This window comes from Salvelinus alpinus, chromosome 5 (genome assembly GCF_045679555.1).
Source record: "Salvelinus alpinus chromosome 5, SLU_Salpinus.1, whole genome shotgun sequence".
In the NCBI taxonomy this organism is placed as follows: domain Eukaryota; kingdom Metazoa; phylum Chordata; class Actinopteri; order Salmoniformes; family Salmonidae; genus Salvelinus; species Salvelinus alpinus.
The window spans coordinates 56,871,981-56,892,825 of record NC_092090.1 but is presented as its reverse complement, the minus strand read 5'-3'; the positions used below and the strand labels follow the sequence as shown (position 1 = coordinate 56,892,825).

General features: G+C 43.9%; 1 protein-coding gene across 8 annotated transcripts in view; it reads left to right on the top strand.

Moving 5' to 3' along the window:
- Positions 1-20,845, top strand: part of LOC139576365 (tight junction protein ZO-2-like) — a 156,504-nt gene that overhangs the window by 121,747 nt on the left and 13,912 nt on the right. For 6 of the 8 annotated variants that reach the window (XM_071402399.1, XM_071402404.1, XM_071402401.1 and 3 more), the window contains exons 2-12: positions 2,681-2,734; positions 8,311-8,435; positions 8,596-8,698; positions 9,329-9,956; positions 12,081-12,184; positions 12,463-12,616; positions 17,427-17,523; positions 17,818-17,966; positions 18,212-18,275; positions 18,866-19,016; positions 19,318-19,426. In XM_071402399.1, the coding sequence (XP_071258500.1) occupies positions 2,681-2,734; positions 8,311-8,435; positions 8,596-8,698; positions 9,329-9,956; positions 12,081-12,184; positions 12,463-12,616; positions 17,427-17,523; positions 17,818-17,966; positions 18,212-18,275; positions 18,866-19,016; positions 19,318-19,426 (1,738 nt within the window). Of the gene's footprint in view, positions 1-2,680; positions 2,735-8,310; positions 8,436-8,595; positions 8,699-9,328; positions 9,957-12,080; positions 12,185-12,462; positions 12,617-13,432; positions 13,642-17,426; positions 17,524-17,817; positions 17,967-18,211; positions 18,276-18,865; positions 19,017-19,317; positions 19,427-20,845 lie in introns of those variants that run through there. The other 2 variants (XM_071402406.1, XM_071402407.1) reach the window with 1 other exon arrangement.

The following is a 20,845-nucleotide window of genomic DNA, read 5'->3' as shown; positions in this document are numbered from 1 at the left end:
TCTAATGAACTTATCCTCTGCAGCAGAGGTAACTCTGGGTCTTCCTTTCCTGTGGTGGACCTCATGAGAGCCATAGCGCTTGACATTTTCCGCATTGACTGACTTTCATGTCTTTAAGTAATAACGGACTGTCGTTTATTTTTGCTTATTTGAACTGTTCTTGCCATAATATGGACTTGGTATTTTACCAAATAGGGCTAACTTCTGTATACCCCTACCTTGTCACAACACAACTGATTGGCTCAAACGCATTAAGAAGGAAAGAAATTCAAGGCACACCTTTTAATTGAAATGCATTCCAGGCGACTACCTCATGAAGCTGGTTGAGACAATGCCAAGAGTGTGCAAAGCTGTCATCAAGGCAAAGGGTGGCTAAAATATATTTTGATTTGTTTAACACTTTTTTGGTTACCACAGTATATGATTCCATATGTGTTATTTCATAGAAGAATATAGTAAAAATAAAAATATATTTTTTTTAATGAGTAGGTGTGTCCAAACTTTTGACTGGTACTTTAGATATATTACATAAAAATTAAAAAATACAAATTAATACTTGGAGTCAAAGTATCGATACAATATCGCCCAAAATATTTTTTCCCTCATCACTATTCGATAATGTGATTTGATGTTCTAAACATATTGTTCACTAATGTTATATGGCTGCTGCAGAGAGACAGAGACCATGACAAAATGTGTTTTGGTCAGTAATGGCTAGGGCTGTGACAATTATGCAATATTGTGTAATGATTAATTGTCATGCAAATTGCTACGACATACCTAATGAATACAACACAGCTTTGGTGACACCCATGTCTCAAAAACAAATGGTTTTGACTGCTTGCAAGTTTTGGAAATGAAGCTTCTCCTTACGACCGTGCTGTTCTGCTTGTAAAATGATTACCAACTTTACCCACTTAATGTAAAAAAAAAAAAAAGAACTGCTAAACTATATTTACTTTAATATAACGATTACATTTTTATTTTTTATTTAACCTTTCTTTAACTAGGCAAGTCAGTTAAGAAGAAGTTCTTATTTACAATGACAGCATAGGGAACAGCGGGTTAAGTGCCTTGTTCAGGGGCAGAACAACAGATTTTTACCTTGTCCGCTCGGGGATTCGGTCCAGCAATCTTTCGGTTACTGGCCCAACGTTCTAACCACTAGGCTACCTGCCACTCCGGCATATTCAAGTTGAATCCCCACTTCTCCTAAAATGAATGTATTATAACGAAAAAACATTTTTGTTTGCGGTTATTGTCCATATTATCGGTTACACAATTATACAATAAAAGTTCTCACTATTTAAAAAATAAGATGGAGAACAAGCTATAGGATGAAAAACCAGAGTTTTGGTGCTGGTACAGCCATCTAGCTTTCGCTAAATTGATTTTTTATTTGTATTTTTTTTACCAATCAATACTAGGAGTCAAAGTATGAATAAACTCAGCAAAAAAAGAAAGGTCCCTTTTTCAGGACCCTGTCTTACAAAGATAATTCGTAAAAATCCAAATAACTTCACAGATCTTCATTGTAAAGGGTTTAAACGCCTAAGACAGTGCTACGGGGAGACTGGACGGACAGCTGATCGTCCTCGCAGTGGCAGACCACGTGTAACAACACCTGCACAGGATCGGTACATCCGAACATCACACCTGCGGGACAGGTACAGGATGACAACAACAACTGTCCGAGTTACACCAGGAATGCACAATCCCTCCATCAGTGCTCAGACTGTCCACAATAGGCTGAGAGAGGCTGGACTGAAGGTTTGTAGGCCTGTTGTAGGCAGCTCCTCACCAGACATCACCGGCAACAACGTCGCGCACAAACCCATCGTCGCTGGACCAGACAGGACTGGCAAGAGTGATGGTTTATCGTCGAAGGAATGAGCATTACACCGAGGCTTGTACTCTGGAGCGGGATCGATTTGGAGATGGAGGTTCCATCATGGTCTGGGGCGGTGTGTCACAGCATCATCGGACTGAGCTTGTTGTCATTGCAGGCAATATCAATGCTGTGCGTTACAGGAAAGACATCCTCCTCCCTCATGTGGTACCCTTCCTGCAGACTCATCCTGACATGACCCTCCAGCATGACAATGCCACCAGTCATGCTGATTGTTTGTGTGTGATTTCTAGCGAAACAGGAATGTCAGTGTTCTGCCATGGCCAGCGAAGAGCCCGGATCTCAATCCCATTGAGCACTTCTGGGACCTGTTGGATTGGAGGGTGAGGGCTAGGGCCATTCCCCCCAGAAATGTCCGGGAACTTGCAGGTGCCTTGGTGGAAGAGTGGGGTAACATCTCACAGCAAGAACTGGCAAATCTGGTGCAGTCCATGAGTAGTAGATGCACTGCAGTACTTAATGCAGCTGGATACAGCCAGATACTGACTATTACTTTTGATTTTGACCCCCCCTTTGTTCAGGGACACATTATTCAATTTCTGTTAGTCACATGTCTGTGGAACTTGTTCAGTTTATGTCTCAGTTGCTGAATCTTGTTTTGTTCATACAAATATTTACACATGTTAAGTTTGCTGAAATAAATGCAGTTGACAGTGAGAGGACGTTTCTTTTTTTGCTGAGTTTATTATATAGTCCGAAATAATACTGCGTTATGTAACTATCTATTTTTTCCCCCCAATCACTACTAACTGTTTTGTTCTCGGTCCACAGAGCTCAGGAATGGAGGAGACTGTTTGGGAGCAGTACACTGTGAACCTACAGAGGGTGAGTTGAACTCTGTCTCTCTCTCTGTCTATAGACAGTGCATTCGGGAAATAATCACACCCCTTGACTTTTTCACAAAAAAAATTACATTACATCCTCATTCTAAAATGTATTTAAAAAAGAAAAGAAAAGAAAGAAAAATAAAAAAAGGTTTCTCATCAATCTACACACAATACCCCATAATGACAAAGCGAAAACACCTTATTTACGTAAGTATTTAAACCCTTTGCTATGAGATTTGAAATTGAGCTCAGGTGCATCCTGTTTCCATTGATCATGCTTGATGTTTCTACAACTTGATTGGAGTCCACTTGTGGTAAATTCAATTGATTGGACATGATTTGGAAAGTCACACACCTGTCTATATAAGGTCCCACAGTTGACAGTGCATGTCAGAGAAAAAACCAAGCCATGAGGTCGAAGGAATTGTCCGTAGAGCTCCGAAACAGGATTGTGTCGAGGCACAGATCTGGGGATGGTATCAACCAATTTCTGCAGCATTGAATGTCCCCACAAACAGAGTGCCCTCCATCATTCTTAAACGGAAGAAGTTTGGAACCACCAGGACTCTTCCTAGAGCTGTCCGTCCGGCCAAACTGAGCAATAAGAGGAGAAGGGCCTTGGTCAGGGAGGTGACCAAGAAGCCGATGGTCACTCTGACAGAGCTCCAGAGTTCCTTTGTGGAGATGGGAGAAACTTCCAGAAGGACAACCATCTCTGCAGCACTCCACCAATCAGGCCTTTATGGTAGAGTGGCCAGACGGAAGAAACTCCTCAGTAAAAGGCACATGACAGTCAGCTTGGAGTTTGCAAAAAGGCACCTAAAGGACTCTCAGACCATGAGAAATTCTCTGGTCTAATGAAACCAATATTGAACTCTTTGGCCTGAATGCCAAGTGTCACGTCTGGAGGAAACCAGGCACCATCCTTACAGTGAAGCATGGTGGTGGCATTATCATGCTGTGTGGATGTTTTTCAGTGGCAGGGACAGGAAAACTAATAATGATCGAGGGATAGATGAACAGAGCAAAGTACAGAGAGATCCTTGATGAAAACCTACTCCAGAGTGCTCATGACCTCAGACTGGGGCCAAGGTTTACCTTCCAACGGAACAACGATCCGAAGCACACAGCCAAGACAACGCAGGAGTGGCTTCGGGACAAGTCTCTGAATGTCCTTGAGTGGCCCAGCCAGAGCCCGGACTTGAACCTGATCGAACATCTCTAGAGAGACCTGAAAATAGCTGTGTAGCGACGCTCCCCATCCAACCTGGCAGAGCTTGAAAATCTGCAGAAAAGAATGGGAAAAACTCCCCAAATACAGGTGTGCCAAGCTTGCAGCTTCACACCCAAGACTTTAGGCTGTAATTGCTGCCAAAAGCACTTCAACAAAGTACTGAATAATATGTAAATGCAATATTTCAGATGTTTTTTTATATATACATTTGCAAACATTTCTAAACCTATTTTTGCTTTGTCGTTATGGGGTATTGTGTGTAGATTGATGAGGGAAAAAAATGTAATCCTTTTTAGAATAAGGCTGTAACATAACAAAAGTCAAGGGGTCTGAATATTTTCCAAATGCTCTATATATTTCTCTGTCGTGTGTGTGTGTGTGTGTGTGTGTGTGTGTGTGTGTGTGTGTGTGTGTGTGTGTGTGTGTGTGTGTGTGTGTGTGTGTGTGTGTGTGTGTGTGTGTGTGTGTGTGTGTGTGTGTGTGTGTGTGTGTGTGTGTGAGACTACAAAGGGGTAGTTAACCTGTGACTTTTACATGTACTGGCCCTGGATTTCTCTCCTATGGTTTCTCCCCAGTGGAGGTTCACAGTGTAGTGTGTGTGTGGTGTTTTGCCTTTGTCATCAGCAAAGGACCATAGCAGGTGAGTTGATTCCATTTGAAACCAGGACAAAAAAAACACCCTGATTTTCATTAAATGTAATCCATAGAATTGTCCTTTTGAAAGAAGGTTTGTTGACATATTTGTATTTGTATCTGAAAGCGTAGTTTAGAATAATGAATCTAGGTTGGCATATTTATGACATGTTGGCCTTATCCAGGACTCATTTAAAGGTAATGAACAGTCAAAATCATGTTTTCATGAAACCAGATCAAAGTATGATGACCAAAGTATGAAAAATGACTGTTGCTTCTACATTGATAAAGTTTGATCATAGAGTTACTGGTCCCCTCCCCCATGTCAAGCACTTGGATTCATTATTAAGGGGACAAGGTGACGTCACCTTAACTCTAATTCTAATAGACCAATAGTAACATGATCATTTAAATAAGTACCGTCTTGTAACCAACATCGGAGAAGGGGTGTTTGCAGATGGGTGTGATTTATATACCTAGATAGCTACTCTAATTGTGATCAACATTTCACTGTTGGGTGTCACCAAATATAATTACAAGTTTACCCTATTCATCTATGGCAAAGATACTCAAATATTCCCTTATCATCTGTTTCTGATGTTAGCTAGGTCTTCAGCCAGCATGGAACAAAAGGGGGTGAAGGGTAGTTCAAAACTCTGGCGCAGTTGTCAAGTTAACACATCCGTCAGTGCTGCTGTGAACCGCATCACAAGAGAAATGTCAAGCGGTAGATAAATAAAAGTATTATAGAATTGATGCAATTTCAATGTTGTTTGAGTTGCTTTATGTATCACCACAATTACTGCCACACTGCTCAATGCATACTGTATGTGTTTCAAAGAGCGGTCATTCAAGGCGAGCTCATGAATATAAGCTCCTTGCCCACTCACTCTGTCTTTTCAAACTTCCTGGTCGATAGCCATGAGAGAAAAAGTACTTTTCAGAATAACTGTTCAGGACCTTTAAGACTCCATAATGTTTCATTTGTAGATGCTACAGGCCTCATTTAAGACTCCATATTGGTGTCATATAAAGCTTTACTGCTTGCTCTGTAATATTAGTATTTTTATTTCATATATTTTTTCACATGATGTTCAACGATAAAAACTCAGCAAAAAAAGAAAGGTCCCTTTTTCAGGACCCTGTCTTCCAAAGATAATTCGTAAAAATCAAAATAACTTCACAGATCTTCATTGTAAAGGGTTTAAACACTGTTTCCCATGCTTGTTCAGTGAACCATAAACAATTAATGAGCATGCACCCGTGGAACGGTCGTTAAGACACTAACAGCTTACAGACGGTAGGCAATTAAGGTCACCGTTATGACAACTTAGGACACTAAAGAAGCCTTTCTACTGACTCTGAAAAAACACCAAAAGAAAGATGCCCAGGGTTCCTGCTCATCTGCGGGAACGTGCCTTAGGCATGCTGCAAGGAGACATGAGGACTGCAGATGTGGCCAGGGCAATAAATTGCGGTGTCTGTACTGTGAGAGGCCTAAGACAGCGCTACAGGGAGGCAGGACGGACAGCTGATCGTCCTCGCAGTGGCAGACCACGTGTAACAACACCTGCACAGGATCGGTACATCCGAACATCACACCTGCGGGACAGGTACAGGATGGCAGAAACAACTGCCCGAGTTACACCAGGAATGCACAATCCCTCCATCAGTGCTCAGACTGTCCACAATAGGCTGAGAGAGGCTGGACTGAAGGTTTGTAGGCCTGTTGTAAGGCAGGTCCTCATCAGACATCACCGGCAACAACGTCGCCTATGGGTACAAACCCACCGTCGCTGGACCAGACAGGACTGGCAAAAAAGTGCTCTTCACTGACGAGTCGCGGTTTTGTCTCACCAGAGATGATGGTCGGATTCGCGTTTATCGTCGACGGAATGAGCGTTACACCGAGGCCTGTACTCTGGAGCGGGATCGATTTGGAGGTGGAGGGTCCGTCATGGTCTGTGGCGGTGTGTCACAGCGTCATCGGTCTGAGCTTGTTGTGCAGGCTCATCCTGACATGACCCACCAGCATGACAATGCCACCAGCCATACTGCTCGATCTGTGCGTGATTTCCTGCAAGACCGGAATGTCATTGTTCTGCCATGGCCAGCGAAGAGCCCGGATCTCAATCCCATTGAGCACGTCTGGGACCTGTTGGATCGAGGGTGAGGGCTAGGGCCATTCTCCCCAGAAATGTCCGGGAACTTGCAGGTGTCTTGGTGGAAGAGTGGGGTAACATCTCACAGCAAGAACTGGCAAATCTGGTGCAGTCAATGAGGAGTCGATGCACTGCAGTACTTAATGCAGCTGATGGCCACACCAGATACTGACTGTTACTTTTGATTTTGACCCCCACTTTGTTCAGGGACAGCTGTCCGTCCTGTCTCCCTGTACCGCTGTCTTAGGCGTCTCACAGTATGGACATTGCAATTTATTGCCCTGGCCACATCTGCAGTCCTCATGTCTCCTTGCAGCATGCCTAAGGCACGTTCACGCAGATGGGCATCTTTCTTTTTGTGTTTTTCAGAGTCAGTAGAAAGGCCTCTTTAGTGTACTAAGTTTTCATAACTGTGACCTTAATTGCGTACCGTCTGTAAGCTGTTAGTTTCTTAACGACCGTTCCACAGGTGCATGTTCATTAATTGTTTATGGTTCATTGAACAAGCATGGGAAACAGTGTTTAAACCCTTTACAATGAAGATCTGTGAAGTTATTTAGATTTTTACGAATTATCTTTGAAAGACAGGGTCCTGAAAAAGGGACCTTTCTTTTTTTGCTGAGTTTATTTGACACACTAAGGAGGTAAGTGTTGTTAGGGGAAACCATGTCTCCGACTAATACCCTGCTCTCCATATCCCCCATTACTGTGTGTGTGTGTGTCTGTTACTCCTCCTACAATGCATCTTCCTTTAGACGGACAGGAGATGTCTTGCTTCCCCTTTGATAGCCAAGAGCTCCAAGGTTGACCTGCTTTCTCTATCGTTCAATCCCTCTCTCATGCTCGTGCTCTCTCGCTTTCACTTTCTCTATTCCTCTCTCTTTCTCTATCCATCTCTCTTTTCGTGGGAGATTTGTCATGTCTACTACTTGGACGTGACTGTATTCTGGCTAGAGCGAGTGTGTGCGTGCGTGTGATTGTTTTCTATCCGTCTTGCACTGCTCTCCTGGTCTCTTTCTTTCTCTCCCCCTCTCTCCCTCCTCTATGTCCTTCTAAACCTGTGGGTTGTGATACATGTGTCATTCAGGGCAGAGACTGTTAGAGCCAAATTGGAAACGCAAGCTGTCTGCTCCCCCCTCCTCCCTCACCCCACCAACCGATCTCCTCTCATCTTCCCCGTCTATGTGGTTGTAGTCAACCCTTCAACCCAGCCAATGTTACCATGCTCTCTCTACCTGTCTGTCTGTCTACTTTCTCATTCAATGTCAAACCATTTGTTTGTCTGACCTCCCAATCCCATTCCCCTGTCCAATTTCAACACTATATCTTTCCATTGCCCAACCCCCAGCTTAATTGTCTGTCTGTCTGTCTTTCTCTCTCTGTCTCTGTCTCTCTCTGTCCCTCACTCTCTCTCTCTCTCTGTCTGTCTCTTTCTCTCTCTCTCTTCTCTCTCTCTCCGTTTCTCTGTCTCTCTCTTTCTCTTTGTCTCTCTATGTCTCTCTCTCTCTCTCTATGTCTCTCTATGTCTATGTATCCTGCATGCAGGACTCCAAGATGGGGTTTGGTATCGCTGTGTCGGGGGGGCGGGACAACCCCAACGTGGAGAATGGAGAGATGTCAATCATCGTGTCAGACGTCTTGCAGGGAGGACCAGCTGATGGACTACTGTTGTACGTTACACTGCTTTTTTCCCCCCAAATCAGTACAGATGAAAGAAAGGAAGGACACAATGAGAGGAAGCCATTTTAGACTAATGAGGTGCGCCCCTAGAACCCTTTTATTTGAGGTTTTGTGTGAACTGTGTGTTGTGTTTGTTGTTTCCCTCCCCAGTGAAAATGACCGTGTGATCCAAGTCAACTCCATCCTCATGGACAACGTGCCTCATTCCTTCGCTGTGCAGCAGCTACGCAAATGTGGGAAGATCGCCAAGATAGTGAGTATCACTGTAGTTAGTTAGTTAGATTACAGGAAGGAAGCCAACTGAAGAAGGTTGGCAACAATGGCCAATTGTTCAAGAGATTTGTGTTTTTCCATTGGCAATTAGATGGATCATATAATATTTATATTAATATAGGCCAGACTTGGAAAAATAGATTTTCATACCAATGATGTAATGGTTGACCAGACTTATACAGAGATGATTTGGCCCAGCAGTTTAAAAAAGTTAACCAGACAAGTTCAGCTAGTTCTAGCAGTGTGACAGTGTTTTACACTCCACTGAGCTTGAGCTCATTCTTTCCAGGTGACGCTCCTTTAACACTGCACAGCCAAAAATAATCTTACTAACCTTACTGTCATGGCCTCTGCTCCTGGCTCTGTGTGTGTGTGTGTGTCCCACGGGTGTTTTGTTGCACGTGTTAACTAATGCGTTCCTTTCGATCAAAATGCTCAATTAAAAACAGTTTATCGTGTGTGTGGTGTGTGTGGTGTGTGTGTGTGTGTGTGTGTGTGTGTGTGTGTGTGTGTGTGTGTGTGTGTGTGTGTGTGTGTGTGTGTGTGTGTGTGTGTGTGTGTGTGTGTGTGTGTGTGTGTGTGTGTGTGTGTGTGTGTGTGTGTGTCCCAGACGGTGAAGAGACCTCGGAAGGTGGCTCTCCACTCCCTGAAACACCCGCCCTCCCCTGGTGCCGAGAGTCGAGACTTCAGCTCAACCCGCTACTACGATGCCGATGACAACCAGAGCGACGGGGGCTGGCATCGTGGCAATGGTGGTCCTGGTTACAACCGCGAGCCTCGCGACCTCACCCCCGACAACAAGAGCTACCTGGACCCCAACTACGGCAGCCGTGGTAACCGGGGGAGAAGCCGGGGGAGGAGCAAAGAGAGGGCGTCGCCAAGCCCAGAGCCTCACCACGACAACAGCAGTGGGCGGGCCTTGGACCGGGAGCCGCCCAGTCCAGAGAGGCCACAGTATCCACGGGAACGCAGTCGGGGGAGGAGCATGGACCGGGATAGAGGAGGAGGAAGTCCAGGTGGGAGGAGCTACAGCCGGGGAGACAGCTACGAGCGAGGAGGGGGAAGGTACGGGGATGGGGGAGGTACCGGGGGGAGGATGGTGAAGAGTAAGAGTAGAGACAACCTCCGTGAGCCGTCCCGTTCGCCCTCTCCTGACCTCCCCCGAGGAGGAGCTGGAGACCTGGAGCCCCTGGAGAAACCTGTTAATGTCCTGCTGGTCAAGAACAGACCCAACGAAGGTGAGAAGCTGTGATCAATGATTTTTTAAATTGGCGAGTTTAGCAAACTTAGGCATGACATGCCAGCAACAGGCGCTGACACTGCACATCCAAGTATATCTGACCAAATTATGAAAGACAAGCATTGTAATTTTGAATTCCGTAAAGTGAGTGTAGAAGAGATAAAAGAATATCAACAATGACAAGCCACCAGTGTCTGACGACTTGTATGGAAAATTACTGAGGATAATAGCGGACGATATTGCCACTTACATAAATGACTGATGATTGGCTGAGAGAAATTGATAATAAGATTGTGGGGGCTGTTTTGTTAGACTTCAGTGCGACTTTTGACATTAACGATCATTAGTCTGCTGCTGGAAAAACGTGTGTTATGGCTTTACACCCCCTGCTATATTGTGAATAAAGAGTTACCTGTCTAACAGAACACAGAGGGTGTTCTTTATTGGAAGCCTATCCAACATAATCCAGGTAGAATCAGGAATTCAAGGGCAGCTGTCTAGGCCCCTTACTTTTTCAGTCTTTACTAACGACATGCAACTGGCTTTTAGTAAAGCCGGTGTGTCTAAGTATGCGGATGACTCAACACTATACACGTCAGCTACTAGAGCGACTGAAATGACCGCAACACTTAACAAAGAGTTGCAGTTAGTTTCAGAATGGGTGGCAAAGAACAAGTTAGTCCTAAGTATTTCAGAAACTAAAAGCATTGTATTTGGGACAAATCATTCACTAAACCCTAAACCTCAATTAAATATTGTAATAAATAATGTGGAAATTGAACAAGTTGAGGTGACTAAACTGCTTGGAGTAACCCTGGATTATAAACTCTCATGGTCAAAACATATTGATACAACAGTAGCTAAAATGGGGAGAAGTCTGTCCATAATAAAGCGCTGCTCTACCTTAACAGCACTATCAACAAGGCAGGTCCTACAGGCCCTAGTTTTGTCGCACCTGGACTACTGTTCAGTTGTGTGGTCAGGTGCCACAAAGAGGGACTGCCTGCAAATGGCTCAGAACAGGGCAGCACGGCTGGCCCTTGGATGTACACAGAGAGCTAACATTAATAATATGCATGTCAATCTCTCCTGGCTCAAAGTGGAGGAGAGATTGACTTCGTCACTACTTGTATTTATGAGAGGTATTCACATATTGAATGCAGCGAGCTGTCTATTTCAACTACTGGCACACAGCTCGGACACCCATGCATACCCCACAAGACATGCCACCAGAGGTCTCTTCACAGTCCCCAAGTGCAGAACAGACTATCATTTACATTTAAGTCATTTAGCTGACGCTCTTATCCAGAGCGACTTACAAATTGGAAAGTTCATACATATTCATCCTGGTCCCCCCCGTGGGGAATGAACCCACAACCCTGGCGTTGCAAGCGCCATGCTCTACCAACTGAGCCACACGGGACTATAGAAGGAACACAGTACTACATAGAGCCATGACTACATGGAACTCTATTCCATATCAAGTAACTGATGCAAGCAGTAAAATTTATTTTAAAAAACAGATAAAAATACACCTTATGGAACAGCGGGGACTGTGAAGCAACACAAACATAGACACAGACACATGCATACACACACGATAACATACGCATTTACACACACGTACAAATGGATTTTGTGTTATAGATATGTGGTAGTGGAGTAGGGGCCTGAGGGCACACACTTAGTGTTTTGTGAATGTATTGTAATGCTTTTAAAATTGTTTAACTGCCTTAATTTTGCTGGACCCCAGGAAGAGTAGCCTGCTGCCTTGGCAGGAACTAATGGGGATCCATAATAAATACAATTACAAATCATGTCTGGTCCTTTACAATAAGTGGTCGCCCTTAAGAAGGGATGTTGTGCACAGGAAGGAGGGAGCTTATGAGTGTCTGAGTCCCAAATGGCACCCTATTGCCTACTGTGTATACTGTATAGTGCAATACATTTGACCAGGGCTCATTTGGGACACAGAAAATATTTACTGCTTTGATTTGGAAGGGTCCGTTTTTATTTGTGCTATAAGGTTGCAAGGTCAGAGGTGAACGTGGTTTTATGGTCAGGCTGTGTATATTCGTTCTCTGGTTGCCGCAGCTGTGTGTGTGTGTTTATGTGTGTCTAGAGTATGGTCTGCGTCTGGGCAGTCAGATATTCATCAAGGAGATGACCAGTACAGGACTGGCTGCCAAGGACGGAAACCTACAGGAGGGAGACATCATCCTCAAGGTAATATACCACACACACACACACACACACACACAATTAATATCTTGTTCTCTCCTTTAGACACACATACACTCTCAATGTAAGTTCAATCGGTCGTCGTTGGCATGGCTACAAAGAAGGATGCTGCCAAAGAGGAACATTTTAAATCCTCTCTCCCACCAAACTGTCAAATCACTACTCATCTAACACTCATTTACACTAATCTCATTTCTCCTTCTCTCTCTCGCTCTCTCCTGTCCTCTCCTCTCCCATCTCGCTCCTCTCCTCCCTCGCTCCAGATCAATGGGACAGTAACAGAGAACCTGTCTCTGAACGATGCAGGGAAGCTCATAGAGAAGTCTAGAGGAAAACTCCAACTGGTCGTCCAGAGAGACCGCCGCCAGATCCTCATTCGTATCCCGCCCCTCGTAGACTCCGACTCCGAACCTGATGGTGAGTGGCTAACTGGGGAGGGGGAGGGATTACGGACACCTGTCCTGACCAATAGCAAAGCTGTATTCACAGAGTGTAGTGGGGTTTGAGTGGTTTAGATTGCCTGTAGAAGTCCCAGAGGGCTACAGTTTTCTCTGCTCCCCTGCATTGATCACTGTACTGTATAGTGTTGCCAAGTCTAATTTGCAACACTATACAGTGATCATGAAAACCAGCACCATTCTTTGGCTCAAAACTGGGTCTTTCACAAGTATGAATAGGTCAAATCACTTCAGTTGATGTAGTAGTGTACATTACATTTGCAGGTTAAAAATGTCAAATAGGAAACATATTACATCTGATACTGATCAGGTTAGGATTTAGGTGAAGATATCTAAGTTTGCTCAGGTTTGTTATCAATAGAAAACAATATTCAAAAGTATCCAATGGCATTATTTCAACATTCCTCCAGAGTAGACAGCCACCATCTTAGGCCACGGCCCTGTTGCAGTAAAAATATCTGGCATTCAACGGGTTAAAAATAAAAATGGGACACGAAATTGGAAAGTCTCACGTTTCTGCTTGCAGCTGCCATATCGCACACACACAAAGGTTATAGAGTCCATTCTTAGTTGACTTAATGTACAGACAGGACATAGTGACCTAAAGTGGTTCATTACTAGCCTAAGTACGCTATTTAAGGGTAAACATTTTGGGCGTTTACTCTCATACTAGGAAGTTAAACAGACCATGAATATAAAGTATTGACAACAAAAATAGATTTCCTCAATCGTAAACCTACAAAAGAGAAATCATTTTTTGTCTTCTCTCTTCCAGATAAAATGTCATTCTTTTAGATGAAGGACCACCCAAGAGAGTCACAACAGTAATGTTTGCATTGGTTGCCTTTAAACTGTAAAAATGAACTCTGCCAACCATTACACTACTACAAGTTGTAAAGCTTTTACACTTTGCACTTCCTTTTTTGCTATTAAACTTTAACTTTTTAATATTTTCCTAAAACCAATAAAATATTTTAATCACTATCTATTTTGTACTGTGTGATTTATTAAGGACAGTAGGTTGAATAATGCCAATGGAACAAATATTACATTTTTTACTGTACATTTAGTACACATATTTTACTGTAGTTTTAGTTGTACTTAAAAGTATACACAGTACAAGCTTTGTACCACTTTAAGTGATTGTTTTATTCTATCTATAGCTTTGATACATATTTGAGCATATTCTGACATTAGTAAAGACATGCAACAACTTAGAGAAGGGGTAAAAACTTAGCTACATTTCAATTCCAAATAAGATTTGGAATTGTGTGAAAAACCATGTCTTGTACAGTATAAGTGGGTATGATTACTGCATCATTATAACCATTGTAACAACATATTAATATTCTTCTTTCAGTATTAACAGGAGTTGAATACTAGGATTTTAGTGAATAATTGTCAGTATTTTAACCCATAATTTAACATACAACGTTACCATTTCATACAAAGTATTATTTTCATTTTCAGGGCTAATCATTAACATTAACATGGTCTCTTCCTGTCATTGTGACGGTATGTGTGATAAACTGATCTCAGGCCAGCCTATGAAAACAAACCTGATTTCCGTGCCTGTCTCCTGTCACAGCAAACCAGCTCTGATAGGCGGATTACCAGGAAGTAGTGGGTGGCTGAAGGCAGGGAATAGGAGGGCAGTTGAGGATTTGAACAGAGAAGAACAGGATCACTGGCTGACCCACTTACTGCCTGCAACATTACTGCCTGTCTCCTCATAAACCATTCGTTTTGGATGAGGTCTTTCAGTAAATTCCTTATTCCACTATTATCTAGATACCCCTCCACATAAACCAAACATCCCGACGCCACTACTTTCTCACCCCACCCCTCCATATAATCCAGATGAGATTGTCAGGATGGGGGGTGGGAGTGGGGTCCTGGAGGACCTGTGCCTCTGAGACCGTAAACTCAACCCTTACTCTAAAGTACCCTGTGTGCTTTCCCTCCGGAGTTAAAACCTTCCGACGGTGGATTTTATCGGCCTGTTATTTCTCTTTAGCTTGGTTTGTTTATATCTCTCTTTCCTCCCATGCCAAAGTCCTAGCCGCCCAGCCTGTGCCCCTGCCAGTGCCTCTGCCAGTACTCTGATTAAAGAGGGGGGAGAGAGAGCAGGGAAAGCAGAGAGGGGAGGAGGGCGGCGCACACAGTACAAAAACAGACCACTCTGTTCAGTACATATTAACAAACAGACCCTCAATCTAACAAACATACCCTCCACTACACCACTGAGGGTATACGCAGGTACAGTGTACACCATATAACCACTCTTTTTGTGGGCATTGCGTATACTCACTTCTTAATCCCTGTGCTGCGTATCAAAGTATTGTAGTGGAGGTATACGCTGTATCAATTAATATGGCTGATAGAACAAATCAGAATGTTTAGCTTAAAATGTTGACAAACTTTTATTTATCATGTTTTAAGCGCAGCAATGTGCACACGGCGGCAGGCCTACATGCAAATGTTTCAAAATGAAATTTGCGGGAAAATAGTGTTCTAAAATGCACACCGCACATGCAAGCTGTTTCATGGACAGAGATGGAAATATCCATTCGAAATTTAGAAAGAGGGGAGATCTAAAGATGCAACAACTGTCATAGGTTGCTTATATGACTAGGATAATGCCTTTGGCTACTAGACAATGAAGGAAAGTTGAACAGGAGGGCACATATGAGGAAGTCTATCAAGTAATTTCCTCCATGTTTCTTTGGTGGGATTTTGGCTTTCGGCTACTTTGAAGCAAGGTAAGACATGCCTCACAATATGAAGTAAAACATCCAGGTTTCAAACAATTAGGAACAGGGAAAATGTAGCGACATTAATGATATTCCTAACCTCCTTCTGGTAGATGGAAAGGCTTTCCCTAAAACCTTCTCAATTAAATGTTAACTAGCTGCAAAGTAGCCTATGCCTTCCTGGCAGAATGATTTCGTGATTATTTGCATCAATCCAGTGGCCATGTGTGCTACAGAAACTTTGCTAACCAAACAACAGTGCTAGGTGCCTGCACATTTGAATTAAAGGGGAACTACACAAATTATTTACATTTTTCCCAGACCTCACAAGTGGTCTCCTGATGTTATGAGAGGCATGTCTGTCTGTCCAGCCATCTGTCTGTTCAGCCGTCTGTCAGTCTGTCTATCTACCTCGGTGTCTGTATGTCTGCCTATCTGTCTCTGTGTCGGTCTGTCTCTGTCTGAAGTTCTTTACAGGAGCTGAGGAGTGTTGATGCAACAGGATCATGCACTTTCAGATGCAACACCACCACTCACAGTAACGACTTCCCTCGCCACTCCCTCCCTCTCTCTATCTCTCTCTTTCTTTCTCCTTTGCTATCCCTCCTTCACTCCCTCGCTCTTATGGTCCTTTTCCCTCCATTTTTCCATCAATCTCCCTCTCTCCCATCCCCCTCCCCTCTCTCTCTCCCTGAGAGGACCACGGAGTCATCACTTTTCCCCCTCCACTGCTCTTCACTACACCATGATGTGTTACAGTAACAGTCTGTCTCAATGACTAACTGTAATTTAATTAATAGAGATTTAATGGACTGTCCCAAGGAAACATCACCATGGTCGGCCCCACTAACAAATTCACTTCAATCACTTTTTAATTGGACAATTAAATGTGAAAAATGTATTTGGTAATGGAGTGAGACTGAATATACTGCTACGCCCGAGCCAGTGCTAAAGCCATAGAGCTATGGGGGAATAGTTTAGGGCCCAGAGTTTTATTGACCTGAAAACACTCTGGGCTATAGTTTTCTGGGCTATGGGCCTGGGGTTTTTCATGGTTACAGGGCACTAGATATGATGTGTCTATCTATCAACCTATGCCATATTTTAAACAGGGCAGTTTCACAGTCTCTCTGTGGCTTTCTTTCGCTCTAACACCTGGGTCCTCTCAAAGCCTGTTAAAAACTCCTCTTTTCCACAGGCTTCTCTGTACTCTCCCTCTTCCCACTTCTCTCCTCCTACTCTTTAGAACACTGCTCTGAGTCCCACATCTAGGACCGAGACAGTTTTAGAAGATCAAAACCATGACAGACCAATGAAAGGCTTCTCATTGGCAGAGACATCAGAGGGAATGAACAGGAACAGAGTGACAGAACGAAGCGACTGAGGCCTGTTAGATCTCTGTACTGTACAGTGCAGTCTGTAAATGTCAGTAGTGTACTAAGGCCTAGTGTGGCATCTGGTGCTCACTACCTTTTCATTTCACTGTTATGAAACCATACAGACAATCTACTACATATCTATCTAGTCATAGAATACATAGCAACACGGATCTGGAAACTTAACCTCTTCAGTTGTTATGAGTCACAGATATCATATTTGCATACTAAATACTATATGTACTGTATGTTAGTGTGCCTTTGTAAGGACTTTGGCAAATCTTCAGAATTTCCAACAGTCACTCTGGTTTAGAATGACAGTATACTGTATACTCTGGTTTAAAATGACATTAATATACTCTACAGTATTTACTGTGGTTTAGATGGACCGTACAGTATAGTACAGAACTTTGTATATACTGTGAAGTCACTCAGAGCGTGTTGTAGAGAGGCAGAGAATGCTTCGTTAACTCTACCTATATCTGACTCCTACACAGCTAGGGGACTGGTGATTCTTCTTGGGGCAACTAATCAGGTTTCCACTGGTGTACAAGTTCTCCTGGTGAAGGGAACACAGTCCATACGATTTCCCTGTCTCTCTAATCTCCTATGTTTCCCTCTCTCTCTGTCTCTCTCTCAGATATCTCAGAGATGGAGTCCTACTCCCCACAGGAGGACCGTAGATCTCGCCAGTCGGACCTATCTTCCCACTCCTCCAACGAGAGAGAGAACCCCAGGTTAGTGGGGGGGAGGGGAGAGAGAACCTGTCTGTTGATGAATATATGGATGGATTAGAGATGTGAGAGGAGGAGGAGACAGATACAGTATAGATCAGTCAGATATATTATTAAAGTTGTTGTTACTGTACTGTGTTATATAGCCACTACATTGTTACAGTATTGTCCCAGTGTCCAACCTGTCCTGGGTGGGTGGATGGATGTGAGAGGAGAGCTTCAGAATAGGTCAGTGAGGTACTGTTACAGTTCTTGTTACAGTGTCCAACCTATCCAGTTTGTGTCCCTCCCACCCAGACCTCTAACTAGCCTGGAAGACTCTCCCAGGGTAGCCAAGATGTCTGCCATGGCCTCGCCCTTTAGGGTGCCCCCCCTACAGGACCCAAACGCCCCGGGCCCTGCCATACTGACCTCAGAGGGACTGCCACGCCTCGACGAGCAACCAGGTACCCACAATGCATATTTTACCCACAATGCATCTAGAAAAGTGTCCTTAAATCCTACCTTAAGCCCTGTTTAAATTAAATCCTATAACATTCGTAACCAGGTGTTGGTCTACAGCTTTTCAGCCTGGCATTATCTAGCCTGTCATTGATTGAGTATGTAATCAACCAGTACGGGTGGTCATTGATGGGAACTCACCCATCAGTATTTGTTTAGATGTGTTCATGTATGTGTGTTTGTTTACCAGCGTCAGCAAAGATTACTCCTAAGATTCTGCTACGCCCCAGCCCAGAGGATGAAGAGCTCTATGGGTGAGTAGATCGCTGTCCAGAGTTATAGTGCCCTATAAGAAACACTGACCCAGGCTAGCACATGGAAAGAGGGAGAGTCAGAGGTGGACTCTCCTCTCCTTTCCTCATTCATATTCATGATGCATCCATGGCTCCATCTCTCTGCTGTGTTTGCGCGTGCGTTTATGTGTGTGTGTGTGTCCGTAGGGAGGGAGGGTTATTTTTACGTTCTCCTAGCACTGGGCTGGGTGTGCTGACAGGCACTATTTGTCTGTAGTCTGAGGGAAGGAAGGAGTGTCTCAACCCTCCTCTCTCTACTGCAGGTGAAACCTAGAATACACAACTAGCTGCAGACTAACTGCCTCGTAGTCTGACCTTGATCAGGACTTCTGTTACCTACAACTAGCTACATGTAGTCTGAGTTTAAAGCGACAGAACTTAAATTGATAATGACATAGGTTTTTTGCATGTTTTTTTGTTTTTACAAAAGGATAGTTCCTAAGCCAGTGTTTCAATTGGGGTAAAGAAAGTTCCACCACCTTTGTTTCCAAAGCATCTCACCAATTGAGTTGATCCTAATGTAACCACTTGTTATGTTGCTATCCATTCAGCACTAACACGGTGATGGTGAGTTTCCAGAAGGGGGACAGTGTGGGTCTGAGGCTGGCGGGGGGTAACGATGTGGGCATCTTCATCGCTGGCATCCAGGAGGGTAGTCCTGCCGAGGAGGAGGGGCTACGCACAGGAGACCAAATCATGAAGGTAACCATCTTTGGCAACGTGAACGGCATTGGAACATCTGAATTCAATACAAAACCTGTACACCAAAGTCAACACCAACTTTCTGAAAGCGAATATCTGTTGTGTTGATGTGTTGATAACGGAGACTCATATTTTGAATTGTAGTCAATAAAACAACCCTTAATTTCCCCATGAACGCTTTGTGTGTGTGTGTGTGTGTGTGTGTGTGTGTGTGTGTGTGTGTGTGTGTGTGTGTGTGTGTGTGTGTGTGTGTGTGTGTGTGTGTGTGTGTGTGTGTGTGTGTGTGTGTGTGTGTGTGCAGGTGAATAGCGTTGACTTTCGAGGCATCGTGAGAGAAGAGGCTGTTCTGTTCCTGTTGGAGATTCCTAAAGGAGAGGACGTCACCATACTGGCCCAGAGTAAACCTGATGGTGAGGCTTCAACAAGGTTCTAGAGATTGTTTCAGAGAGTTCTAAAGAGTTCTCTAGTCTTCGTGTTTCACAGGGTTCACAGCGTTTCCTGGTTCTATAGTACTTCAGAGGGCCCTAGACATAAGTTCCATATACACTTCTATGGTTCTTGACTTCTATCGTTTTCCAGAGAGTTCCAAAGCGCTAATCTTACACTGCCCCTCAGTATTCCATAGTTATCCTCATAATCTGATTTAATTTCAGGGGAATATGATAGCGTTCACTAAATTATGAAATGTTTCCCGACAAGACAATAATCTAATAATAATAATAATATATCCCATTTAGCAGACACTTTTATCCAAGGTGACTTAGTCATGCGTGCACACATTTTACATATGGATGGTCCTGGGAATTGAACCCACTACCCTGGCATTACAATCGCCATGCTCCCTAACTGAGCTGCTAAACTCTGGCTGAGTTACACATGAACAATGTGGAACAGCTTGATGGACAAAGAAAAGGGAGAGTGGGTCAGTCCTTTTTCTTAGTCAGTCTAGTTGAATAGGGGCTATAATGCAGCAGGATATGAAAGGATTAAAGTGAACAGTGGAATAACCCCATGAGCAGAGTAGTGCACACTGCCTCTCCATGCTCCTCTCTATTCATTACACAAACACTGTGGGTCAGACCCCAGGGCTACACGCACGCATGCATGCACAATCACACACAAATGCAGACAAGTACACACACACATATACAATAACTTTGTGTCAGTGTGATACAGAGACACCAGCTTGTTGCCCATCGGCACTGAAACCAGTTACAGCCAGTCACGCACGCACACACACACAGAGAGGGACACACAAGTTACGTAATGAGAACATTGCCTCATAAACCCATTGCCCCTGAAATGTGACATGTAACATGTACAGTACAAACCGAGTCTCTGTATGACTGTGTTAGGGTTTATGTATGTACTATGTACTGCATAAGTTCATCTTTAAATGAATGAATCTTTAAAAACTGTATTAGTGTGAACTATGTGTATACTACCAGCCTATAAACCTTATGTTCCTGTTTGTGTGGGTGCTTAGTTGTGTCTGTTTAACTATGATGGCACCCTATTTCATTTTGTAGTGCACTACTTTTGGGATGCACCCTGTGTGTTTGAGAGGTACCAGGGGCCTCATCTGCAGACAGACAAACAGACAAAAAGACAGGCAGGCAGGCAAGCAGGGAGCAGTGACTATTAGCCAGCCAGGCTGTGTAAAGCTAGCAGCTGGGTTGTCGGGGAGCGCTGTGGGAACGCTATTGAATTTGGAACCCCACCAATCTTGTACTACAACTCTGCGCACGCACGCACGCACACACACACACACACACACACACACACACACACAGGCGTATACACACACGTGCGTACACCACGCACACACA